The sequence below is a fragment of the Aphelocoma coerulescens genome, chromosome 3 (genome assembly GCF_041296385.1).
Source record: "Aphelocoma coerulescens isolate FSJ_1873_10779 chromosome 3, UR_Acoe_1.0, whole genome shotgun sequence".
Taxonomy (NCBI): Eukaryota; Metazoa; Chordata; class Aves; order Passeriformes; family Corvidae; genus Aphelocoma; species Aphelocoma coerulescens.
In genome coordinates this window covers 19,749,595-19,777,177 of record NC_091016.1, presented here as the reverse complement: position 1 = coordinate 19,777,177, position 27,583 = coordinate 19,749,595, and the positions used below count along the sequence as shown (strand labels likewise).

At 43.1% G+C, this 27,583-nt stretch overlaps 1 protein-coding gene across 1 annotated transcript in view; it reads right to left on the bottom strand.

The window, feature by feature from the left end:
* Window positions 1–27,583, bottom strand: part of ALK (ALK receptor tyrosine kinase) — a 312,464-nt gene that overhangs the window by 12,114 nt on the left and 272,767 nt on the right. Inside the window, exons 13-24 of the mRNA XM_069008374.1 lie at window positions 23,278–23,440; window positions 18,948–19,098; window positions 16,515–16,646; window positions 15,543–15,687; window positions 14,576–14,758; window positions 13,018–13,116; window positions 12,186–12,338; window positions 10,900–10,998; window positions 8,998–9,184; window positions 6,729–6,819; window positions 5,745–5,809; window positions 4,714–4,843 (exon numbers count right to left, since the gene is read on the bottom strand). Coding sequence (XP_068864475.1) covers window positions 4,714–4,843; window positions 5,745–5,809; window positions 6,729–6,819; window positions 8,998–9,184; window positions 10,900–10,998; window positions 12,186–12,338; window positions 13,018–13,116; window positions 14,576–14,758; window positions 15,543–15,687; window positions 16,515–16,646; window positions 18,948–19,098; window positions 23,278–23,440 — 1,598 coding nt within the window. The remainder of the gene's footprint in view (window positions 1–4,713; window positions 4,844–5,744; window positions 5,810–6,728; window positions 6,820–8,997; window positions 9,185–10,899; window positions 10,999–12,185; window positions 12,339–13,017; window positions 13,117–14,575; window positions 14,759–15,542; window positions 15,688–16,514; window positions 16,647–18,947; window positions 19,099–23,277; window positions 23,441–27,583) is intronic.

The following is a 27,583-nucleotide window of genomic DNA, read 5'->3' as shown; positions in this document are numbered from 1 at the left end:
ATGCTGCCCAGTCCCCAAAAGACACACCTGCCCTTGGGGCTCTCACACCAGTGCACAGACCAGCATAGCTTCTCCAGTGATGGGGACTGCTGGATCTCCGACCCGTCTGTTGTAATGAAGTGTCTCCAGAGGGATGCAATGCTGTGCTGGCCATCCCACCTGATCTAAACCACTGCACACTAGGACTGGAAATAAGTCTCTGCTCTGCAGCAGCCGGTAGTTAAACAGTGGTCATTGAGTGGTAAAACTCAAGAAAGAAAATCTTTATGTCCTCTGAAGATGTTAGAAAAAAACCTGGCCTCAATACTCGACTAGTGAAATATTTGAAAAATGCTGCATTTCTGTGTGAACAGAGACTGTTTTGTTCAATGCAGGGCCATAAACCAAAATGTGATCGATATTTTATTATTTACACAAAGTAGTTCATTGCCTATGTATACTTAACTGATTCTTTAAAACACTGGACTGCATCTCCTCTTAAACTTCCTCTTCACAGAATAACTATTTTCTGCAAACATAAAGCTGTTCTTTCCCAGCCATTTTGTGGGGAAGAGAGAATAATCTTTTACCTCTGTGAGTTAAAGTGACTCACCAGCTACACAAGATGGCTACAGTAAGAAAGAATGCACATGTCTTCTTTTTCCCTTGCAGGGCATAACCAAGGGGAAATTAATATCTCAATCTGCCCATTCCTTGCTCTTCTGAGCAAGGGTCAGAAACCTGAAGTGAAAACTGAGTAAAAAGCCCAATTCTTTACTCTACAATCGATTTCAGACTCAAGCTATACTGCAAAGCAGTCAGTAGGCTGAAGCCACAAGCTGATTTGAACTGCATGGTTTTTTTCCCTTCCCCCCCCCCCCCTTTTTTTTTTTTTTTTTTTTTTTTTCTTTCCTTTCCCTCCTTGGATGAATTCCTTCCACCTTTTATTTGGCTAAATACAATCCTAAAACAGATGTGACCGCCCAGCCAAGGACAATTTAGCCATGTAATTTGTTTGAAAAATGGAGGTTTGGGATTCATTTTGCAAGGGGGCAGCCTTGAGACACACCAAAGGATTCGCTTTACAGCTTTTGCTCCCCAGATGAATGGATGATGCCAGCTGCAATGTTCCGCTGCTCAGGGCAGTGGGCATGCTGGAAGCACTGGTGTGACACCTCCCAGGTAAGGCTGAATCTTGCTAAAGGTGAATGAAATTCTGTGTATTGTTCAGTGTAATCACTGCTCTGTGCAACAGGCTGCACAGCACAAAGGAGGGGAATCATTTATCCATATACAATTTCTCTCCCAGAGCTGTGCTTTGATTGCTGTGCTGTGTGTGAGAAAGATCAGCACTGAACCTCCCAGAATGGACAATTCTACAGTGCTCACACTGAGCAAAGGCTCTGATTCCAGGCACCTCTGAATCTACTAGGTTGCCTCTCTGCAGATCAGGGGGAAGAGGTAATCCTATAATAGATGTGAAACTCTATTAGAAATGGAAGAGAGAAATCCTTCAGGGCTGTAAACCATGAACTCATGGGGAATTATGAATCTGAACCTTATGGTGTGGACCTAGCTGGCATAAATCAACATATTTCACAAGAACCACTGGTGTTGTATCAGTGATGTTGGACGGAGATATGATCATTATTGCTGAGAGTCCAGAAAAATCATTACATGTTGGCTGAACTGAAACTGCATTGTTTACATGAAGAACACAGACGAACACCATGCGACAGTGCTGGCAGCATCTCCATCTCATTAAGTTGGATCCCGTGTTCTGATACCTCCTGCAGTTGCTTTAGTTTTCCTTTTCATGTCCCTTTCAATGCCTTAAGTCCCCCCTTCACTTTATTCACTTTCTCCTTCACCATTCCCTCTGCTCCCTTTCCTGATTTTCAGTGTCTAAGTGCATGGCAGCATGCTGCATGTGTCTTGCTCCAAGTCACACAGGTTGTAGCTGGCCAGTGGCAACTGGTGGTCTCTCTAGCATGGTGCTTTCTTTTTCTGTAAGCCTCGGAATTAGTGCCAAGTTAATGTCTTTTACACCTCTATTAAGTCTATCCAAACTAGCAAATGAATTTGTTGTCACTGGCAAAGCAGTGCAAAGACCAACTGGGGGATGAAGGTAGAGACTGAACATGTAAATCTCTTTTTTGTAATTAGGCTGAGAGCAAAAGTAGGTGGGAAAGACAAGGTAGTAAAAGATATTAGCTGGAAAAGACAAAAGTGGAAAGAAAACAAGGGGAAAAGCAGTAATTCATGTGGTGCTTAGTGCAGAATAAGCAGTGCACCTCTGCTACCCAGTCTGTCAGATAGGGCTTGTGCGTTCAATTAATTCCTTTTGGAAACAAAGTTCATCAAAACCTCTTTACTCTGCACTATCCCTTATCTTTCCCTTCCTTTAATGGGCCTGAAAAGCTAGACATCCTGCCTGCTATGCCTACCTTCTGCCTGTCTTCCTTGAGTGAGCAGTAGGAGGAAAAAAGCAGCTCAGGGTTCATTAAGAGCAGTGCAAAGATACATCCAGTAGCACTGAGCCACAGGCCTTGTGTACAGAGACTGTGTCATACCTCAAGTGTATGCAGAGGGTAAATCCACTGCCAGGGCCAGATCCCATACTTCACAGAGCACAGTGCCCTGCACATGTCTCATCTCTCATCAGTCATAGTCTCCTTGCCTCATAGTTTGTGAGCCAGCAGTCAAAACCACACCAGAGGCTGATTTCTCAGCACTCACAGGTGCCATTGGCTCCTCAGAAGCTGCCCCAGCAGCCAGATAATGAATTACCCTGTCATTCTTGCCAGGCAGACACCACATGGGATGGTTGCAGAAGCAGGGCAATGCAAGGGGAAAGAAGGTATTAGAATGGAGCAAAACTGTGTGGATCTGTGTCTGCACAGAGTCAGGCTGTCCACGTTCATCCAGCTGTTAAAGAGGGAATGGAAACTGCTTTTCTAATCAGTTCCAGCTTGCAACTACCCATCTGCATTTGAAGCTCAGCTTTCCCAGAGTGTGAAAGACATGGGACTGAGCAGACAATACTCATCAATCCAAGGTCTGCTTCACTCCTGGGAGCAAGTTAAATGCAGAAACCAGGGAGAATCTTCAAGCTGATGGGAAAAGGCCTTGTGCATGGTAGTTGTTATGGTCAGTCTCAGATAACCTCAAACAGGTCAGGAAAGACAAGGAAAGAAGAGGAATGGGGGGAGCCACTGTGAAGGCAGAAAGAGAAATACGAAGGAAGCAATGGACTGAACCATCAGCCTCTTCTGACATCGGCTTTCACAGGGGCTGCACAGAGCTACTGCTGACAGGAACAGAAGTCCTGGCAAGGAAGAACTCATGACTGGGGTAGGGCCAAATAGAAAAAAACCCCTCAGATCAGAAGGCTCCCATGACTGCATCCTGTCAAGATTAAGGGCTTTCATCTACAGAAGCGGCTGGCTCATTTTTACTGTGAGTAGGTAAAAGTTCCTGCTGTGCAGGACTAGTGTTCTTAGTAGTTCCTCACAAGATCTGTAGATCACTGAGCTGGCTCCTCTAATTTAAGGAGCCAAACCCCATCCCGTTTCATGTGCCCCTTCACACATCTAGCACAGCTTGGCCTGGCAGTTTTGAACAAAGCACTGACCTGGCAGCATATCTTGCCTGTGCCATTTTATGCTGCACTGGGTGAGAGTGGAGCCCATGTTGCAAAATACAAACTTCCCCATTCACCTAGAAAGTTTGGCCCATTTGTATGAGCATCTCTAGGTGCTTCAGAAAAACAACCTGTATTTATAAAGTCTGCTTGCTCAGATTTCAGACTTTCCTTTCTGGGTGTTTAACCTCGTTATCCAGGAAGGAGCCACTTTATTGCAACCTATTCAAGACTGCAGTGCTTCTGAGTCTCACAGACCATTTTATATACCTGAAAACCACACTGCATGGAGAAAATAAAAAGATGATCTGTTTCCAGATGCCTCAAGGAAGAATCTTATTGATATCTGTTAGAGCGAATTTGTGTCTCTCTTGTGCTGATAAAATGAAGCATTTTGTCCTCTGTCGAATTTAGAGACAAAGTATGAAGCTGGGCCCTGGTCTTAAAATGCAGCAATATCTGTGCGACTTTCTGACCCAGGGACTCAGAGAAACTTTATTCTTCTGAAATAGTGAATTGTCTCTAGAAGTCATGATTTATTTCTTCCACATTTCTAGCTGACTACCTTTTCCTATTGATGCTGATTTCAGTGGGGAAAAATCTTTAAAACTCTGGACTAAAGATATTTGCTATTAAGTTGACAGCTCCAGGCCAGATTGTCTCCTTGCCTATGTCAAATTTGAACTGACAGATATCCACAGAAATGCATCTGATCAGCAGTTTAAATAATGGATTAATTTTTTTAATATTGCTAGCTCAACACTTCCTCCCAGCCTGCCTCCAGCTGGTGAGAGGAAGGTAAGAGTTGAGTTTAACTTCTAATTTTTGGACTTTGATTTTGGTCTTCCTTTGGGTAGTATTTTCAATGTTATCTAGCAAAGTCTGAGGATAAGGCAGCTCTGCATAGCCCCAGCAGCATCTGTTCCCTCTCCTCCTGGCTTCTGCCTCCACAGTGGTCTCAGAGCAACTGAAATTTTGTGACCATCTAAAACGCTGGGAAATAGTATCTGCATAGATCAGCTCTTTTACAGCTGAGTGTTTGCCTTGTGGCAGCAGCTCTCTAAATAAAATACAATTTACTCTTTCCTTACCGGTCTAGGCCGTGTCTCCCTCAGGAAGGATTTCAGGTCTCCCCCAGCCATGAGCTCCAGCAGGATGAAGCGGGGCAGGGCCTGCAAGCTCACCCCGATGCACCGCACAATATTCTGGTGGTTGAACTTGCTGTGGAGACAGGGACACTCAGTTGTGGAGTAACTTTGACTCAAAAAGCACAATAGCAGGAAAGATTCAAACTTTTTTTGCTGCAGGGAGTGTTTTGGTTGTGGGTTTGTTTTTTTTGGTTTTTTTTTGTTTCCCCCCCCCCCCCCCCCGAAAGTAACAAATCTCAAAGGTGGGGCAGGTGGATAAAGCTAAGGCACTACTCCTGCATTCTGTGTTTTTCTGCACAGTGCAGGGACTGACAGAGGTGGGGAAGCAGTGGCTTTTGGCTGCTTTTCCTCTCCCTGGTTTCTGCATTCTTTTTGGGCTACAGCAAAGCCCTGTAGGGGGCAGGAAGCAGAACATGCCTGATAACAGAGAAAAGTCTGCTCTTAATTTCCCCCATCAAAGAGGCAGAAGCTGGGCTAGGGCAGTGTTGTTCCAAGTAACATACTGACATGGGAATATGCTTGTAGGGTATGTTTCTCGAGGTCTCTAATACTTCCTTATTTCTCCACCTCTCCAAAGTGATAGGAAAGTATTTCCATGGATTCTGGGATTCAGACACTGACACATGACATGACAGCAGCATAAAGTCAATGCCATCTGTTGGCTTTGGCTAGTCAAACCCAAATTCCTAAGGTATGTTCTCATCACTAAGAGAAATCAAAAAATCCTACTATCAATCCTAAAATCTGGGCTTTAAATATTTAAACTTTGTGTAATGAAAACCAGTGTGGATCCTTTTGAAAATATAGCCTTTAATCATTTGGTGCCTGTTCAAAGGATGGTAGTCCCTATTCTCTCTGTACTAAATCTACTGTATAGATGTGCTGTGAGGACACCACCTATGAAGAACTTTTTTTCTTTATTTTGTTGGGCTTTGCAAGCCTACACAAATGGTGTCTGTGTGATTCATACACACCTAATAATGAGAGCTTCCATGAGGAAGTCGAGCTCATCTTGCTCTGAACACACTTCTGGCAATGTCTGCAAAAGGAAGAACAGGTTGACAAGGAGAAGATACTACATCTTACAGATGTAGAACACCTGGCACTAACACAGTCTGCAGCAATCCTTCTTTCTCTAAAAGAAACCTCACTCTAAGATAACCATTAGAGCATTGCTAAACTAGACTGTGAAGCCTGTTGAAAGGTAAATATGAGAACACCCAGCCCATCAACACCACTGTCATCCTCCTCCCAGCAAAGGAAATAGCCCAGAGTGCACAGGGAAGGGTTCAATATATGGGACTCTGCTATATAGACGATGAGGAATGAGATCACAGTTCCTGAGTTCTCTGCAGTTCAATGCTCCTACCTTCCAGCAAGACTGGGATCTACAACCAGCAGCAGGACTCTGCTGCTATGTAACCTCTAGGAGAAAACAAGCCAGCTAGGCTGCTGAAGGCCTGGAGAACTCTACCAGGGTCTCTTAGCATTTAGCTTCATATCCAATGCATATCCATCCTGTAAGGGAGTGGTGATATCCCTGGAGAAGCAGCCGTCTCCTACTTGCAGGGTCTTTGATGCATGTGCCAGCAGCTTTTGGCCCAGTGAAGACTTGTGGCCTCTGAGTCACAAGGCTTTGGACAGATTACCAACCAGGTGTAGCATAGGGAGGATGGACAGAGGATGGATTTAGTTATCATTCCTGCACTCTAGCTCTATGAGAAATCTTTGCCTATTTACTATTTACAGACCTCTTTTAGTAGTCTCACATGCCCATATACTACAAGCTGTACCATTGCTGTGATGGATTGAAGTGTTGCAAGAGAGCAGCAACATTTCTAGCCACGTCCTTCAGTACTTTTAGCAACGCTTCATTCATCTTCATTGTTATAATGCATTGGGGCTCTCGGGTGAAAGGTGCATGAAACCATCATGATAACTCATACACTGTCACTTACTTTCACAGCCACCTGCAAGGGAGTGGGGTCGCTGGGGATCCCTGTCACCTGACCTTCATATACCTCACCAAAGGCTCCGTGGCCCAAACCCCTGGACAGACCAGAGAAGACAAGAAGGTTTTACTACAGAGAACACACATTATAACACTGTGGACACAGCTCACAGAATGGGCTCACAATTGTCATGGCAGTGTAACAGGGAGAACTGGAGATTGACAATATGCAGGGGACCAGACCTTGGTGAGATCTTTCACAGACCTACTTGTATTTAACTGGAAGAGAAAGCAATCCATGGAAGTGAATAGTCCCCAGTGAATTTGAGCTGCTGGCATTGCAGCATGTAACAGAGAGCACTCATCTTTGGCTTTGGTATCAGTGCTCAGTGGTGGGTGCTCCAAAACAGATCAATAAAGACAGGACTTAAGTCTTGGTGTTTACACACCCAAAATACATTAACAGTTCCCATGATATTTCTGCATCACCATTAAACAAAACATTGAGCAAGAAACTAGGAGGCACAATGATTCTCAAAAGACCTGAATTCTAAACCAAATAACTTTTCCTGATTTATTGTGTGATTCTGGGCAAGTACCTTAGCCAGTAAATGGCGATGACAGTGCTTTGTAAAGCACTCAGCTCTAGGAATTTGTGCTGAGAATTGTTTCTGGCAGTGATCATATTATGAAACTTACAGTTTTATTTTGAATAAGATTACAAGAGAAAGGAATAAGAGTTGTCATACAATAACTCATGTCCCATGTCCTTGTGCTACAGGTTTTACATCCCTGTCTATTCCTCACTCTCTTAACGTTAAGACAACTGGTACAACAACAGCTATTTCACATCAGTGGCCTGTCATAATGACACAGTGAAATATGGCAGAGGATGAGGCTGCACCCCGAGTCCCTCTTAACCCTGCATGGGCTGCACATTGGGCAGTAGTATTTCGAGCCTCTAAGAGGCATTCCTGCATCTCAGTCTGGATAAAAGGCTCCCAGTAAAGCTCTTGGCTACAACATGCATTCTCCTGTTAGAGCCAGGTCTGGGCTGAGAGCTGCATTGATTCTGTTCTCTGCTGTATCAGTGGACTGCTTTTGCATGGGCTGTTGCCCTCCTGTCCGTATGAACAAGGAAAAACAATCTCCTCTGCTGTTGCATAAGCTCTGTCTGTAGTTTTGCCAGGATAGAGACCAGTCTGGGCAGTGAAACCACACTGAGGGCTCATGTTGCCTGTGACTCAACCACTTTGTGTAATAACATTTTGTAGGTATCAGCCTGAGACACCATTCTTGGCTCTGCCTGACCAACGTATTACAAACTGAGGGGATAAACCAGATCTCCACAGCTCATAACTCACCCTCCTTCCAAAAAGTCCACTTTCCCTTCCCTTGTCAATTCCCAGCTATATCCTCTGCTATCTGCTTGCCACAGAAAATCCTTTCAAAGTCCAAGTGACAAAGGAAGCAGCAGCACAGGGTACACTGGAAACTTCCAGGTGCAGTCCAGCAAGATGTGCAGGTAAGGGGGAATAAGATAAGAGACAGCAAAACATTGCAGACTGCATAGGCTGCTCTGAGCATCATCTTTTTCAGCAGCTTAAGCTTCCCAGTTTTCCAAGGACTCCTGCCTCCACTTGTTTTTTGTTTTTTGTGTAACACTGCATGGTACCAAGGTACTGTCACATTCACAACTACCTGGCAGTAGAGCAAAGAGTGTAAGAACTCTGAATTTTCAAGTTTTTCTTAGGAGACACTTTCGAGTTTTCCAGCAGTTCTCATCTAGACGTGATTATCCTGCTGGCTTTATATTCCTGTCCTTTTAATACTGTCTGGCCTTTTCAAACCCATTGCTTTCCTTGCTATTGCACTTAAGGATGTCATCATCTTTACCAAAGATGCCATCAAAGATTTAAAAGAGCCTCCTACAAGCCTCAGCCATCCCAGAATTTCATCAGCTCATAGCAATGGGGCATTCACTGCATAGCCTGTAAAAGATGTATCTGTATTACTGGTGATGACTGTTCAGTTCTCCTCACAATCCCAGGGGATGAACAGTGCACCTGGAGAAGGTCAAGGTGAATGCCAAAGTCTAGTCCTCTCCACACGAGCCTAACTACTGCAGCCTTATATTTTATGAAAAGGGGTATGAGCCTAAAAGTGTGCAAGAATTTGCATGTGCCTGCACAAAGCTGTGCATTCACACCTCTCTGGGAGAGCCAGGATATGTGGGTGTACAGTGTGAAGGACGGGGAAGGAAAAGATGAATTTACCGGATGAGGGAGATGTTTTTTCGAGGCACCTCTTTAAGGTCACTAATGGAGGTGGTCTTTCCTGCAAAGCAGTAGTTGGGATTGTAGTCTGTCATGATGGTGGAGGTACGCAGCTTGCTCAGTTTGTATTCTGGGCTCTGCAGCTCCATCTGCATGGCCTGCAGCTCCTGGTGCTTGCGGCGGTACACTAAACACGGAGAACACAGTTAACCACACACAGAGACTCATTTGGGACAGCACTTCTCACTGGGATTTGCTGTGGTGTGCCCAGACTTCAGGGAATCAAACCAGCCACTGACACTGGCATATTTCTCTACGTCAAATAATTACAGATAGAAAATGGGATCTGAAGACATCCAGGAACCTTTGATTTACACATCTTATGAAGAAACAAGCTTGCTCATGGACTGTCTGGGAAAAGTAAATGAATTTCACTTGGAGAGACTCAGAGTTCACAGTTCTGATATTTAGTTCTGCTCTATTTAATTTCACCTGACCTTCCAAATACAAGTCCAGTTTGAAACTCGAGGGAGCTGGGGTATAGCCAACTTTTCTAAATCACACAGAAGTGACCAACGTCTGAAATTAATTCTTGTATCATATTGTTCAAAATGGATAGCCTAAGCTGTTTCCTCCGAATAACATGATGTATGCAGGAAATAGCTAATTTTCCAAAACTTTCTCTGTTTCTAAACAACAGGTAGGACTACATTTGAAGTCAGTTTATGCTAGTGCTATATTCCTTGCATCACTTCACTGATACTTCTGCAATGCCATTAAAAACCACACCTTGAAAGAAGACATCCTGAGGATATCCTTGAAATAGTAACTGATATTGCAGGATTTTTTCCAAAAGAAGATGACAATCATGAGCAGGTTAAATCACTATTGATTTCTGTGGGAGCTGGATTGAGCCCAAAGACTGTGACGGTAATAGGTATTGCATCTTCTCCAGCAGATGTTGCTCAGGGGAAAAATTTAAGGGGTAAACATGCACTCGCAAAGGCAGATGGATGTAACGACCTGTTCACAAACCCTTCCTGTCCTCCATTTTCCTCCTCATTGCCTTTGCTTTGATCTTTTAAGTCGTTGCCCTTTCCTGAGATGGAAATGATAGGCTCATTGGATGGAAAGAGGATTACTCTTCCACTCCTGAGAAGTATTTAGCCATTGTAAAAAGGTACTGTCAGGACAGAAATCATAGATGTAGGGCCATGTGTGTGCAACTGATAACTCCTGAAATTCTTAAAACTGAAACAGCTGTGCAAATCTAATTTCCTGCTCTAGGTACATCCCTCTCCTCCCTCAGACCATACCCAGTGTGGACAAAGAAAGGTGGCAAAGCTGTGGTTTGAATCCCTGACTGCTTTTCATTGATTCATATCTATTCTGCTTGCACCAAATGCAGGTGAGCAGATTGTTTGAAATAAGAACATGAAAAGGTGAAAAAAAAACCTTTTAGAATTTCAAATAAAAATGCCAAGAATACCGACATCCTACTAAGTAGCACTTTGTGAAAGAGGAACCTATGTGAGAGTTTAGGCTTAAATGTCATACACTAAGAGGTAAAAATTGTATGTAGGCATACAAATAAAGAAGCTTTTAGGCATTAAACAGCACCAGATCTCACAAAACCAGAAGCAGCTGTGTTCTGGCAGCTTCACAGTATACAGCACAAACAATAATGTCTCTTTTGTGATGCAGTCAGTAACCAAAGCCTCCTCGAACTGGTCATTGTGGTTAGAAACAACTGCAGAAATCTGAAGTTAAGATGTGTGTGGGAAGGTGTCATTAAATACAGCAGTAACTGAAAACCTGAATCCTTTTGCCTCTCAGGGCCCAATTATCCGTGGCTCAGATCCAGCCCTCCTATGAAAATATCTTTTGCAGAGAAACACTCACCTATCATGATTCCTGAAAAAGCCAAAATTAAAGCAGCCACCAATGCGGAAGTCACTACGGACAAGACCAAGGAGAAAGGGAGACGAACCACGGGCTCAGCTGTAACAGAAAGGAGAAGAAGGAATTATATGTTTGAAATGATCTTCCAGGAGCCACTTTTTTTGCAGTCAAATTTTTTTCTGCTCTTCCTTCCATTTACTCATCTGCTGCTCCTGTAGTGTAGGAGCAACCTCGGGCATGACCAGTTCTCAGGATCTATGACTTCTCATACCTCATTGTTTCACTTTCCTCAATTAATATCAAGCCATTAAAACAGATGGTTCACTATCAATGAATTAACATGTGAACTCCTTGGGTGTGAAAACAAGACCATAAAAACCACGGGCAGGAGGTTGGGGAGGTGGAAAGAACATTACGTTGTCAGGGTTAAAGTGCTGCTATCAATGCCAAATCACAGCAAAAGCAGGAGGACTGCAATATATCATCTAAATGCATGTAATCCAGGCAGAAAAACCTGATAACAGTGTAGTGGAGCTGCATCCTCATGTGGGATCATGCTATTAAGGTTTACTTCACCTTGACAAAATGACCATGCTTTTTACCCATCTTACAGGCAGGAATGGTAAAAACACAACAATTTTCCCATGCCAGTGACAAAGCTGAAAGCAGGATCCCAAACCCCTGGAGTGACCTGCTCTGGCTGCTACACAAGAATATGAAGCAAACTTAGTAATGGAGCTCTGATCACCTGGTTTTGAAAGAAAGGCAAGTACAGGCACTGTATTTAGTTTTTTTCAGAGAAATCTTGCACATAATTTCTCACAGTTTCTGAACTTTTACCTTAAATGTCCAAATCCATAGGAATCATATTTTCCTTCACCTTGCACAAATTTTTTTGTTGTTGTTGTTCTTTAGAGAACTGGGCTGGCATTTAAGTTTAGCTGGAAAATTCCTTCAGTGAGCAAACGTTCAGGATTTCAGAGCAGACCATGAGCACCAGCACAAGCAGGCACAAAATTTGACCCTGCTCAGATCTGCCCAGTATGCCAAACATGTACTGTAGAGCAAAACAGCACTGCTGCTCAATGCCCCAGTCTTCAGCACTGATGTGGCTAAATCCTGGCAAAATAACTCTGCAGCATACACCAGCAGGAAAGAAGGTTCAGCTGAAGCCAGGTTTGAGAAAGATTAGATGGCACTTTCAGGATGTCTTACAGTCCAGACTACAGCCTTTGGCCATGCATTTTCTGTCCCACATGTCAGCAGTACCCCACACACCTACTTACCTGTGCAAGACACACCATCCTCAGCCAACTCTGTGCCTGGCTCACAAAAGCAAATGACTTTTTGAGTCTCAAGATCAACATGGCACTCGTCCATCTCACAGTGACTGCAGTTAAGGTGCAGCCTAATTTCCACCTCTCCGTGCCCCTCTGTCACTAGGGAGTGGATGAAGAAGCTGAGTTAATTACTGTAAGACCATTCTTATAATTTCTTTGGGCTCACCCTTTTCTTTCCTGGCCTTTACTCCCTCCAAGATCAAACACTGCAATGTCTTCAAAACTTTCTGGCTGAATCTACCAGGCCAGAGTGCACCTGTATTTGAAAATACTTCTGCTATTCTAAAGCAAGCAGGTTTTTTAACAAGTAGATTTTTTTGTTGTTTTCTGAACACATTGCAAACATATTAAAGACACTGACTTCTGGGAAAACACAGGTTGGAGTGGCAATATTTATCACTCCCATGCACTGCTGGGCAGCACCTGGATATTTTACCAAGGGACGCTCTAAGGAACTTGCTTGTTAGTGAATAGTCAGGTGTTGTGTCTGTTTTTTTCTTTAAATATCTGAGCTGTGAGGTTCTGTTATCACTTTCCATGTTCAAAACTATTCTGTAGGCTGGTGGACTGTACTGTTGGGAGTGTTTTCTAATAGCCTGGATGTTCTCTCTCCCTATTTTTTTTCCTGCTACCTCTGTTTATTCTCCACTGTACTTTATACACTATCTTTCTGCCTCCTCATGTTCACGACACTGAGTTGTACCCAAATGGTTATAAATTGTCCTACTATTTTAAAAGGAAAAAAGCCCCCTAGAAGACTTCTGACCAGTATGAATACCTTTAAGTGCTGGAGTGTATAAAGTACCAATTGGATTAATAAAGGACACACCATCCTCCCCATCCATCTCTGGGTCATTGTCCACAGCAGCATTGCCACCTATGTCAAACCAGAAGTTACCTTAACAGACTGAGGCTCACTGACAATATAACACAGATAAACATGGCAACATGCATGACTTCAGCATATTTAGGGAGGCATCCAAATGAAAAAAGAGAAAAGTTAAAGCATTTAATATATTGGGAATATTAAGCAAGTTGTGGCATGAACCACTGAACTTCATCTCTAGAATTTCAATTTAATGACAGAATCTTGTGACAATCCATTTATTAGCTCTATTTAGGTAGACTGTTGCAAACTAAGGCACAAACTTCATCTTTAACCATTTGGATGCTGTGAAACATACAAGCCCTTCTTAAAATTTGTGTAGCCAAGAGACTGGAAAGCACCAGTACTCAAGGGCTAAATTAATACCCTTGCTGATCAAGGTATGTACTGTGTCAGCAGAGGGAATGAAAAACCTCATATCCTTCCTCTCCTTTGCACCCTAAAAGCAGGGTGGTCCACCAGGAGTGGGGACTGAAGGAATTTATGAGTTGCTCATTTGTGCTTGAGCATATAGAACACACCAGAAACAAAGTATGGGCAATACATAAAGAATATCAGAAACACAATATGGGCCATATATTTTGTACTTCAAGCATGCAACAATTCCCCCACCCCACCCAAAAATAGCTTTTTTCCCTTTAATTGTCTTCAGTGAAATTAAAAAAAGGTCATGTGAGTCATTCTGTTGGAAAAAGAAGCGTTACACAGTAACATTGGTACAAAACATGCACTTAATCATTTAAACTCATTACTTCCTCTCAAGATTCCTCATCTACCATATATCTAATTTAAGCTGTGGAGAACCAGGGGTTAAAGAGTCCACCACAGCACAGATGGCTGCAGAAACTATGTGGCCCAGGAGACTATGGGTTAGTCGAGATCTTGAATCTGGCCCACACCATTTGTAATCAACATAATGCCATCTGACAGCTTCCCTGAGACACAGGGGCACATGCAATTAGCTCCTTGTTGACTGAAGTCATATTAAGAGGGGTCCGGGCTGGCAGCCTGAGCCTCTGCCCCCAGAAACCAAGGCCCACCCACAGCAGGGCAGGGGAGAAGCTGCATCTTTCTCCCGGCATAAAGCCGGGCTGCCAGTCTCCAGGACCAAAGTCCTTCAAACACAAGTGCTGGCAACGGGAGCACACAAGCTATGGCTCCTCCTTCTCCAGCACTGTCACCCCAACATGAAAGGCTCAGGAATCACAGCAGGATCTCAATGGCACATTTTGCAGAGCACAAAGCCAAGGTTGCAGCTGAAGGACTGGCATCTGGCTCTTTGCTCAAAGACTAAATGCTGTATTTTCATCTAGTGCTAAAAAGGCAACACACAGACATAGTAGTACATAACAGTCAAATATGCTAGCTACAGGAGAATTATCATCAGCATTTCGCTGATCATTAGCACTAAAGGAGGGGAAGGGACACCTTGAACACGAAGCCACTTTACCTATATATCCTCCGCCTCCTCCACCTGAGGAGCACCCCCCTCCACCCCCTCCGAAACCCCCTCTTGTCTCCCACCCCCACTTCTTCATGGCCTGGGGGCAGGATCTTCCTCCAGTAGCACCTTCCAGCAAGGATTTTCCTGACCACAGGAAGGAAGTGTTATCATTCCAGCCACCTCCACCACCTGCAGTTGAGAGAAGAGAAAAGGCATGGCTAGGGGTTACTTTTTGTGTAAGAAACACTGGAGGGATCTGCAGGACAAGCACCCATTCAAAACATCTCAGCTGAAAGTCGTCATTTGCACCTTTTTCCACCTACCATACAAGGATGAGTATTTTCTATGGAAAATCTAAAAAGATATCCCAACCTACTCTCCAACCAAGTATTTCTGGTTTACAGAGCCTTCCCCTTCTCTTTGCCAAAAATACTTTTGAAAAAGAACAGTGTCAGTTCTAAAGTAGAACAAAAGGAATTTAGTGAAAGGGGTGTGAAAACACATCCCAGTCCTGCTCTTCACACAACATATCCATCAGTGACTCACTTTCAGCTCTGCTGGTTGCTCAGTTCAAGGTCTCTTCTCAGAGACTTCTAGCCAGGGTGCAGTTATGCTCTCTCTGCATAAGCCAGGGAAACTGTGAACATGTCCACACAGCACAAAACAGTGCAGGGAGCAGGACGTCACACTGGCACTGCAAACTCCCACATCAAAAATCAAACAACTTTGTTTATGAGAGGTGCTGCATTATTTTGGGAGAATGTTACCATTGCAATGGCTATTCCATCTCTGATACCCTTATTTATGCCAAGTATCCAGCACTGTGGGTACCTTCTATTTGCATTCATTAAGATTCTATATTCCCCCTTGAACTGTGTTTTCATGAGTTTTGCCTCACCTTCTTGTGAGGAGGAGGTATCTGGGAGTACCACATATTCAAAAGGCTTTCTTAAAAGGAATAAACTTTCCTTACCTGCAGCTCCTGAATTTCCATTCAACCCTGGAATAGAGGAATCATTCTCCAGTCTTTCTGGATGAAATGTGTCCGTTTTGGCCCTGTAGGCCCTGCCACCACCCCCTGCTGCAATTATCAAGGGGACCGGTTCTCCATTCTCCATCTTAACAAATTCAGAAATAAAGGCAATGTTCAAACATGTAAATGGAAGTTCAGGCACATGATAGTTACGGCATGTTGCACCCAACAGGCATCTAGGGCTGCTCAGCACTGCACACTGTCATTGCATTATTTATGCACCCACACACAGAAAATTAATGAATAGCACTTGCCCTACTAAGTTCTGCAACAGGAAACAGCAGTGTCAGCAGCTCTATGAATTGTATCTACCATGGTGATGGCTCTTAGAAAGCCTGTAATATCCCATGTGATGACTCTTATCAAATGAAACAGCTAAGGAGCACAGCTCTGTACAGTGCAACACAGTGTTCCCACTGGCGAAGGACTGCCTGAAACCAGTGTTTGGAATGAGTACTCTCTCAGCTAGCACAGGACAGGAAATATCAGCGATCCACAGCTATAGGATTGCCAACAGAAAACATACAGGCTATCCTCAACTTTTTGTGTCAGGCCAAGTGCATAGCTAAAGTCTCATGTTCTACAGTAACAGAGTTGAATGAAGTCCTGCAGAATTTGCTCTTTGCTGTAGAACTGTGCTTCAGCATCTCAGTTCTTATTGAAAAAACCCCCCCAGTTCAACCCATTATGTTTGTGAATGGTACTCCAAGCCACTGAAAGAAGTGTGGCCATATTGCACAGCAGTTCTAAGAACTGTGAAGGGCCAACTCAGATCCATACATCTCTCAAGTGGAAATCAGGGATAACTGGAGCTCACTCTGTGGACTCTCTCCCTGAGGTGTAGAAAGGATTTTTCAGAGGCAGGTGGAAGGATGTTGATGCTGAAGGTGCATGGGGACTGTGTTTCCATACCTTAAATATGTAAGTGGCACCGCCCCCACCTCCACCTCCTCCTGCCCATTCATTGACACTTCTGTTCACACGAATCTCTTCTTCAATCACGTTGTTCTCTCCGATGCAGACCTTCTGGATAACATCATTAGTCTGCAAACAGAAGACCCCATCTGAATTCAGGTAAGAAACCTCCATGCCCTCGTACACACCGAGGCCTCATGAACCCTTCACTGTCCCAAAGCAAGAAATTGTCCTCCACCGAAACTACATGAGCAGAACCAAGTGTATGGTCTTCTAGAAGATTCTGGCTTTTTGCCTCAACCTTCACCAGAAAAAAATGTTGCTATTTTAAATTGAATTATTTTGAAGCAAGCTCAGTGCTGATACCTATTATCATGTAAAGTAGCTCTATAAACTTTTAATGTACAAAATATAGCAGAATTTGCTGCAAATATTTCCCAGCGTCAATAGCCTGTATTTCACAAGTGGAGGAAGGGAGTAAACTCAGCAAGGATGTGCCTTGTCCCATGTCACAGAACAGCCAAATGGCAGAGACCTAGAGACAACCCATGCTTCTCTACCTCATTTCCAGTCCCTCATTGGCTGGGGCCAAGCTGCCGAGGTGTATCTCTGTTGATCTTAGTAACAATTTTACTGTAACTACAAGTGCCTACCAAAACAGCAGCAACCCCACCTTGGATTGCAATGTTCACCTGATGTTAAGGAAAATACCTCACTAAAAAGCCTCCAAATTTCCTACTTAGCATTTTTTCCCTTCCATCATACAGAATTTTCTGTATGAGGCAAATCCCTGAATTCACTGATTTCAATCACAACACTAAACCATCATTTATATGTACTTCAGGACTATGACCTGGTTTAAAATTGGAGCACTAAAGTGACAAGCAGGACCCTGCTGTGAGCATTTTAAAGTTGCAAACTTTGCTTTTAGCTTATTTTACTTTCCAGGTTTTGTCTCAGTAATGCTATCTTGTTATATTGGACATATATTGCTCACTGAACTTACTAAACCAACAACACTTTCAGGAAAAAATACACAAACATTTGTTATAGTAGGATTGACCTTCTGCTTCCTTCTACTCTCATGTATGTGTTTTCTTTTGGAAGAAGAACATGATAAAATCATACTCAAATTACAAGTTATTCTGCTGACCACAAAATATGTTCCAAGTTGTGCTAGAGATTGAATGGCATACAGTTTGTGTGTGCAGACTTGCCTAAAGAACTAAACAGTCCTCCTTTCCCTATTTTTTCCCTCTCCTTAATTGATTTGGAGTTGGGTGGGAATGATTAATAAAATGACAAAGTCAATGACCCAAAGGAACCACTAGATTATAAAAAAAATAATCCTTCATGGCAAAGACATAACTGATTACAATCCAATCTAGTAAAAGTCCCCTCTACAAGTCAATGCAATCTCTTTGCCTCAATGAAAGAATTACATTAGCACTCAATAAATTCTCACTAAGATTACAGTGGCCTGCAATTTAATGAGTCCATATATTACCCTCAGCTGGAATGTCCTAGTTAAAGACGTTGGATGGACGTTTGAGTTAGGCCATTTCTCATTTCAAAAAGGCTTTATATTAATGGTTTGTTTGTAGATATGTGTAATTCTAGTTTTAGCATTATTTACTTCAGCAGCCAGACTTGAGAAACCCTTTTACTTGTCTATATCCTTCAACCTTTCTCTGCTCTAACAGACTGCTAAGCTTTCATCTCTTGGATGCCAGCCATTAACAGCTGAGAAATGCACATCATTTAAATGTCCAGCTCAAACCTGTAGGTGAAATTTCATCAGATAATGCTTAGTTTGCTCCATGAGAGTGTCCTATTCCCCCATCCTCCTCCAAAGAATACAAAAACTATTGTGCATGCAAATAGTGTCCATCTTTCTGTCAAGACATTTCCAGTAAGAGTTGGTTAGTAACACAAAAATCAGGACCGATCCAGCAACAACTGATTTGTCTTTCCTGTTCCCATATGGAGAATAACCAAGCAGGCCTTGTGAAGTGGGTATCTCTAGAGGTGCAGAGTATATGATAATGGCAGGGTTGGCCTCAATAGTGGAGCAAGAGCAAAACCCTGCAAAGTCAGCCTTGAAGACTGATCTCCAGAGGAATGGAAGGCAGAGTTGTCTTTTGTCTCCAAACCCCTGCACAGGTGCTCTGAGATAGGCAGATCAGTCAGGAACCTGTTTTGTATTATCAACAAAATAATGTTGATAAAAAATAATGGGCCCAAATGTTGAAGAGAAGCGAGCACAGGGACATGGTGCTTCATCTTCTCATGCTCTCTCAGTAAAACTGTACCTATTCCTTGACTCCTATAGCCCCAAACCCCTTGAAGACAACATGTTTCTGTGTGAAAAGACAGAACTCCATGGACTGGTAGAAGGGATGAAGGCAAAACAGAAAGGCAGTCACTTACACTAGGACAAGCATCTTCTCCTTGCTGTCCCACCAAGATATACAGTGTATCATCCTTCTGGAGGTCAAAAATTCCCAGCACAGACACGCCGTGGGACCGCACCATGGTGTTCTTCCCTCCTTTCCCACCAGCAGCTCCATAGCCTGAGATGCTGCAGAAAAAAGAAAACAAGAGGCTGGCACCTGAGTTGTCCCAGTCAGGTGGAAGGGAGCACAAACCACTTCTGAGCACTGAGTGTTTTGCACACCTGAACATGGTGGCACAGAGCTGTGCCCTGAAGTCCTGACATTCTAAATAAATCTAAACCCAAATCCTGAAGACTGGTTTTCTACTCTGAATCTGTGAGCTTGGGTAGTTACAAAACAGATTCTTTCACATTGATTCTTGGGCAAACACTGCTGAGAACAGACTGAGCAACTCCCTGTAGTTTCCAGCTTTAATATATGAAACACATCTTGTTTCCCAGAAGGCACATCCTTGAGAAGTTTTCAGCAAGGAAGAGAAAGAACAGAAGCAGGAAAACTGGTAAAAACAGGACATATGGCTAAAGAGAACATTAAGCATGAGATTGACAGAGGGAGATTTGAGAAAGCAGACAGCGTAACTGGTCCTGGTAGCATGGACCAGATGGAAAACAGCTCTCTTATTCCCAGGACCAGAGGAATACAGAAAGAAGAGTAGATAGAGATGACACTACTTGCAGTAAACAAGAAAGGCAAAAGCCCCCTGGTCAAACTCATGGTGACCAGGAACATCTCCTGGTCTCCAGCCAGGAGTGGGCAGGTTACACACAGGCTGCTTCAGTCTCAGTTAAGGCTCTGGGGTTTTTATTTCAAGCAGTCAAGATTCAGAGGTGCTTACTGTTGTTGATGTACCCAAAGATGTGGCTGCAACACTGTGTTGCTCAGTTCCTCCCTCTCCCTTTCTAACAATGGACATAAAGCAGCTTTCAGCAAAGGATTTCAAAGCACTTTTTAAAGATCATGATAAAACACACATCTTTGCTGCAACGAAACAGAGATGGTACAGCAATTCAGTTTAGATCTGAAACAAGCAGGTAATTCTCCACTGACATTAGTAACTTTCCATCTATTTCTGTGAGAGCAAAATTCCACCTAGAGCACATAACCAGAGATGGCAAGACTGAGAACTCAAAAAATTGCTCTCAGCTTCCTACCAGGCACAGTGTAGGTGCTCTGCTTTAACATCTCCTTTCCTCCAGCACCAGGCTGCTCTCTGCCTCTGCCCAGCATAGTCCTGCCTGCAAACAGGCAGTATCTCAAAAAGCATATTAGATCATGGCAATGTGACATGATTATGTTCATGCCACTGCTGATAACCAAAGCAATCAGTCCTCAGTTAGGCTGTACCGGAGCCAGCAGAAAAAGTGATGGACACAAGCACTGGGCCACCCTGAACAGATGCTGCATGAATCTGAAGACTGAGTTGATTTGCTGTAGAATTTTGCAATGGCTAATGAGGTGCACTACCAGGCACAACAAGCTGGCAGGGCTAATTGGCTGCCAGTAGGGGCCATACTTTTCCATGTAAGAACAGATTTTGCGGACAAGCAATGATGTCAGAACGTTCCGGAAACCCAGTTTGGCCTCATTCAAAGGCTGCAGACAAATAAAACCTGGTAGATTCAGGTGACAGTCATTCCCTATTCAAAATGGGTGTCACTATTTAAACAGTTCTCTTGACTTCAAACTTTAACAGGATCCCTTTCAATAGAACATCTTTCTTTTACAGGAGGAATCCTTTTAACCATATTGGCCCTGAAGAAAGGTTTAGCCCACCCAGCACAAGAACAGAGTACCTTCCACTGCCTTCCTTATTTTCTTTTACTATGACACTTGTGGGATCTGAAAAAGAAGCCCACACCTTCAGGAAGGTTCAGGATGTGCAGAGTGCAAACCAGGCTGTGCAAACCAGGGCTGGAGAAAAATATGCACCATAACATCCAGGTTATGGGAAACACTGGACCTAGTCTTGAGAGTATGAGAAAATGCTGTGCCTAGGCTGGCTGACTCAGAATGACACAATTTTGCACTCCAGTGGGCTGTGTTCTTGTGCCACCTTATGTGAAAGGACCATAGAGAAGAGAGGACAGTGGAAGTGACCACAAATGAGGCACTCAGCAAAATGGACCAAAACCTCTTCCCTTAAAAATGAAAAGAAGTTGGATAGCAGATGGTAATGTGTAATTTACTACAGTTCACTTCTGTCATACTTGGTCATAGACCTACATGACCAGACCTTCTGAATGCTGGAAGGAAATCTGAAACAAAAAATTCTCTTTTATAATGTTTAACTTCATTGTTATGCAATGTGAAGTCCCACGGGAGCAAACCAGAGCATGTAAAACTCCAGTTTTCCAATGTGGGCACCACAGTGTGTGGCAGCCTACCCAGGCCTGCACAGATGGTGGGGTTTTCTGGGTGTGGTTGGTTTGTGCTGGCAGAGTTTTGTGCAAAATTGAGCTGTCTGTATTTTAATAAAGCATATTCTGCCTCATGTTCACAAAATCGATATCCTTCTTCTGCGATTACCAGGGGTGTACATTACACAGTGTAAAACACACTGATATGGCAGAACATCAGCTTTCTTGGGAGCCCAGCAGGCAGCAGGACGGTTTTCTCTCTGTGTTAGGTGTTTCAGCAGTGCCCATGAGGAGAACTTACAGGACCCACACTGCAGCAGGACTGCAGGGCAGAGCTAAACACTGCCAGTGAGTCCAGACCCTGGGAAGCCCTGGAACTGATATTGCAACTTGACATTTTCCTAGGGCGATGCTATGCTGGCAGATTCTGCTGCCCCTTCAGCAGACCAGAATCAGGAAGATGTCAAGTTAATTTAAGCCCACAATTGCCTCCTGCTTTCCCCAGGCTGTGAATTTTCTACTATAGCCTTAAGAGGTGCAAAAGAGAATGTCATCCCTTTATATATATGTTATGCACGACATTATACATCTATTATCTCTACAGAACCTAAAAGTCTGTTAGGTCATTTATAGGACTTAAATAGACAGGTCATCCCTGCAAGGCCCAGGGTTTGTATTGTGCAGCAAAAAATCAGCCTGGAGTTGCACAGGAATTCTGGCTCTTCTTGGGCTCTGATATTAAAGAAATGACAGTACTGTAAGCTTTTGGGCTGTTTTGCCTGTTCTTTTTTGGGCTATACTTTATAACCATATTTACTGGATGCTGGTTCTGAAAAATTCTATTCACCTCAGGCAACTCCTTGTTGATAGCTGGGTAAAATATCATGAATGCTTTTTGCATTACCATCAATTCTTGTAGGAATAGGCACTCAGGCAGAACTTGTGCCTAGCCTAGCCAGTTTCTCAAAACTTCTTTGCTCTAGACCTCTGTTAAGAGACTGACATCTACCCTCAACATTAACATTCTTTTTCAATATAAAGGAAAAAAACCAGATGGGACCAGCAAATTGTAACTGAAATTTGTTCAAAGCCTTCAATGGAATGTTTTGCTTTGAAATCCAAGATACCATCACTGGTTTCAATATGGAATGCTGCAGAACAACACCACTAGGCAGTCATTGGTTCAAACTGACAGTTCTGCTTACAAAGTGATGCATGTAATGGCTTCATGTTACCATTCAGACACAGTGAACTACACTTCGATTGCACTTCTTTCCCCAGCAAGAGCAAAAAGGAAAAAATGATTGGTAAAAATCTGATTAACTAGCATTGAACCGTATCTGATCACCTCTCTTTGAAAATAACTCCACAGGGGGATTTCAGTGTTAGAACCCTCAGTATCACAGAGGCTACCATTTAGGTGGCTGGCTTCCAGAATCAATTCTACAGTGGTAAGCCAGGCTTACAGGCTCAGCTTGCTGTGTCTAGATTCAAAAAAGTGAAGATGCTGAGCAGAGGTTGATGCAAGCTGTCCTGTAAGAAATGCTGACACATGATTATGCCTTCCACGCCAGATGAAGGGTGGGAAAAACTCATTCTGATCCCAGAGCTCAAAGAATGAAATATGAGAAATGTATTCCTCTTGGTCTGGGGAGGTGAAAATGCTTCATTTTCAGCTACTGATAGAGCTCTCCCAACCTGTAACCATTTAGGGTAAAGATTTGCCTGCCTCAGAAAGTTTCTTCTCTTTCACCAAAAAAGTTGCATCTTCCAGGGAACAAATCTGAGACTAGAGAGGCTGGAAATCACAGGCTCAGTGACAAGTAATACCCCAGTAGATGTGGCCACACTTCTGAATGTAATACTTCAGAAATGCCTAGCATGTAACTGCAGCTTGGATAGTTTCAAACACAGGTACATCACGACAATCAGAGACAGTTCCCTCACCTGTATGTGTTGGTTGCTGGTACTCTCCAGATCTGAATGCCTTGGAGAATCCCTTCAGCCCCCACGACCACTCTGAGCTTGGAGTTCCTGTAGGCATCATTGCACTGGCTCTGTGTGGGGCCATAGGGTCCACTGGCACCACAGGTTGTGAACAACCACTGATCTGAAAGGAGGACATAGGCAAAGCATGACCCCAACACCCGAAGATCAAGTAGCTGTTCTGCTCTTTATCTGCTCTGCTTGTTGGACCAAGAGAAGAACCCAGCCTTGAGGTTTTAATCCAAACAAATACAGAATTCTTTTAAAAGACTCATAGTGCTGTGTATCTCAGTATATGACAGCTTTTCATCAACATCTCCTGAAATCTATCACAGCAATAAACATAGTTTTATTTTTCCTAAGGCTTGAAAAGGCTAAAAGCACAGAGTGGAGAAAAATGCAAGAGTCCACCCAGTTTCAGGCTCTGCCCTCTGGGCTGTTAAGTGCTCATTCATAATCTCAAGGCTGGTGCATTCTAGCCCTTTCATTTTCTAGAGACATTTGGTTATTGAATTTATTTTAAATGGGAAAGCAACTCTTAATTAGATAAAAACCTGTAAATAGAACAACATCACTGTGATTAAAACATAACAATAGATTAATTGCATTTTGAATAATTATTTGCTCACAGGAGACTCAAATTAAGCTTCAGAAAGCAAAACACCTGACTGAGGCCTGTAAAACAAGCATCCAGCTCTGCATTTTCTAGGCCAGATCTGTGGGTGTAAATCAATGCATCCCTATTACAGCCATTTCCATCAACTGGAAGTATTAATCCTGTACAAATAGATTTCTAGGAAAAGGCTTTGCTAATTTGTGTCTTAAAAAAATCTAGTTTTTAAAGTTTGAATACACAATGGTGAAAATTACGTACTTTTCCTTAAAGATTCATTTTAGGAGCAGCACAGTCCCAAGACCACAATGCTTTTGTAAAACCCACCTTAACTTATTTTCTAGTATATCAGGAAATACTTCCTATATAATCAGAACTAAGATCTAGATAGTAAATAAGTGGACTAAGCATTTTTTGTGAACATGACATGATTTATCAAACATACTTATTAAGAATCTAATATACACAATATGATAAGCTCCATTACATAGTTCTACTGCCATTAAAGGAAAAAGATTTGAAACACATCTGAAGCTTTTTTCTACAAATTATGTTGGTCCAGTCAGCCTTCCATATGACCTTCTCAAAGGGCACCATTTTCCCACCAGCTTCCACAAAAGCAATGCAGACTCCTTCAGCGGTGATACTAATTAGCTCAGACAGGGCATTAATTGGACTCAATGTCCAGGACCTGGACTCAATGATCCTTGCAGGTCCCTTCCAACTTAGGATGTCCTATGATTAGCTTGATCTGCTTCTTGGAATTTGGAGCTATTGTCTAAGCTGATGTGGTCTAGAAATTATGGTCTGCATGAGCAAGGCCAAAAGTTCTACTGATACTCTTACTGGAGGGGTTCACCCTCCAGAAATACAAGAAAACACATTAGCTTATCCAGAAAAAAACATCTGAATTATCTTTTCACAAACTAATCCTGAAGCTGAGCTAAATTCCTTCCTGTAAAAAAAGTTCAGTGAGTGAAATGGATCAAAGAATTTGACAGAACTTTAAGAAATAAGGCGACCAGTATTTCTGAAAAATATTGGTAATACAGTGTTGTGTAAAACTGCCACTCTTTAAGAAAATTTCCCAATCTAAGTACTGCTGAGAGAATAATCCCTTCTGACTGAAAAATCGACACCACCCTTCCTCAAAACTCCCCTGCAAAGGCCCTCTACAGATTTTGTCACTGTTACTTGTTTCATTTACTTATACTTATTTCACTTATTTCTCCAGTCCCTCTGCAACGGGTGGCAGTAATAAAGTCTTAAAATTATTAGATAGCAAATAGAAGAATTCCCCTCTACTCCTTTGCCTCCAATGCAATGCCCCCAAAACCCCAAAACAACAGGTAAGAGGGTAAAGGCACCTAAGGAAGCAAGGTCTACTATATATTAAAGCAAAATACTTCAGTAGCACTGGTACCAACAGTCCGGCACCAGAAGTTACTTGTGTTTATCCTTGCAAACCCCACCCCAAACCCAAAGGAAAATCTCACACTAACTGGAAGATGAGAGACTCATTCTGTCAGCTATCACAGTGATTTAACATTGCAATACCCCAGTGGGCTTAGCCACCTGCACTGAAACATATGTTCAGTAAAGCAGGCAGGTAAGCGGAACAATAAGAAACCATTTGGACGTCTCCAGTGAAATATCAAACATGTTCCCAAAGGGACATGCAGGTGACCTTCAAGGGGACAATAAGCCCAAAACATGAGAGAATCAAAATGGAAAACTGGAAGTGATAAAACCTAGGACGGATCACAGCATGTGCAGACTGCTGCTATGGTTAAGCTTTACATTTCTGATTTAGTCCCTTGAAATAAAAGTCGCTCCTTAGGTATCTGCTTACCTGACCTTGGCAAACTTATCTCTAGGCGATTCCACATGTAATACACAGCACAGCTGGACCTGAAACTGGCTGCTCTTGGCTTCCACTGGGTTCCAGGGAGGGGGGATAAGCGAACTACATCTTATTTCAAAATGCTTTGAAGTGGCCCTCTGGTTCCTTAAAAGTCCTGGTGGAACAGAAGGAGAATGTCCTTCTGCTGCAAACATTATGCCTTCAGACTCAGAACCGAGGCAACCAGAACAGCTTTTGTGTTTTCTGCCTTTAGGCAGACTATAGGGGGCTCACTTCCAATGCAGAGGCAGTATGAGGGTAAGGGCAAGCACTGCTGCTAATTTGAGATTACTCAATATGCACCAAGAGCTTAGAATCTGGCTTTTAAGAGCTTGAGAGGATGGGGAATGAAAACCTATGGATATGTTATGCCAGGGAGTACGATGTAAGGAGCCTGGAGACGACTGAGCACAGGAGGTGCTATCTTGGATTTCAAAAGTGGTCCTGTTGTAATGGACACAATGGTGTATATAAGATTGTCTGTAAAGCTTCCCAGGTTCTGCAGCTGCTGCAGCCAGTGCTAGCAAGAATATTTACTTACTTTATTCAGGTGAATGGTAGACAAGAACAGGAAAAAATGTGCTTCAGAACTAGCAGAGCTGGGTAGTAATCTTTGCCCAAAACTTTCCAGGAGGAAGTCTGGCCCAAGTGAAGTCCATGGGGAGACTGCCTGATTTAAACCAGTAGGGATTTTAGTAAAACCTACAGCCAGGTGTTGCACGATCTCCTCATTTGTCATTGCTGCACTGATGTGAAAACAGCCCTACTCCTGTTTATAAATACTGGAAGCCAGTCCAACATGGAACAGCTTTGTCACTGAATTAAATGGGACATAATACGACATAGGAAGAAGTTGCTCCTCGTCAATTAGGACAGATGGATCTTAGTTACAATTCTGGATACAGACTAAAAACCCCACACTTCCCCCCCTGCCTCAAGTTTCACAAAGCCAACCCTCAGTGTGCAGATGTAACAGGAGCCCAAGATCTGAAACCACAACCTAGCAGCAAAACAGAATACTGCCTGCCTTAATAACCCACCACTTCTTTTTTAAAAGTAAGATTTCACTCCCTGCAAAGTATTGATTTTCTCTTGATTCTAGAAATGACTGCAGCATGTCTTATGAGCTTGGAGAGAGCATTTCTACAGGTTGCTGCATGCCACAGCAGTTAACAGTAATTCAGTTTGAAACATTATTTTGATCTCCAAAGACTAAAGCAGCAGCACAGAATCGAAAATCCTTAAGCAGCTTGGTGAGAAGCATAGATTTTTTCCATCTGTGAATAACTGTGGTCTCTTGCACAGCGCACAGTCCATCCCTCCTTCCTTCTGCAGTGTGTGGCAGGATAACACTGCCAGCACTTCACACACCAGGGCAAGAACAGCAGGACTCTCCAGGCTAAACCTCCCCAAAAAACTAGCAGATTGTGGAATTCTGCCCAACTTCCCACAAGTTACATATACCCAGTTTCCAGAAAGAGCTGAGCATTCCCATGACAAAAACCAACATGTACTTTAATGTAGGGTCCCTATATAGTCTGCCATTGGCAGCTGCAAGATGCTACCTGGATTTAAAAAATGGAAATCTCTGTTTGGGGGCGGGGGGGGGGGTTTGGGGGGGAAGAAGTGGAGATCACAGTGGGATTCAAATTGGGGTACTATATTTCAGTGAATAAGTAATACATCAATTCAATTTGATAGAATCCTCCCTTTTAAAATAAACATGGCAGAGGAAACATTAAGTTTCTGCC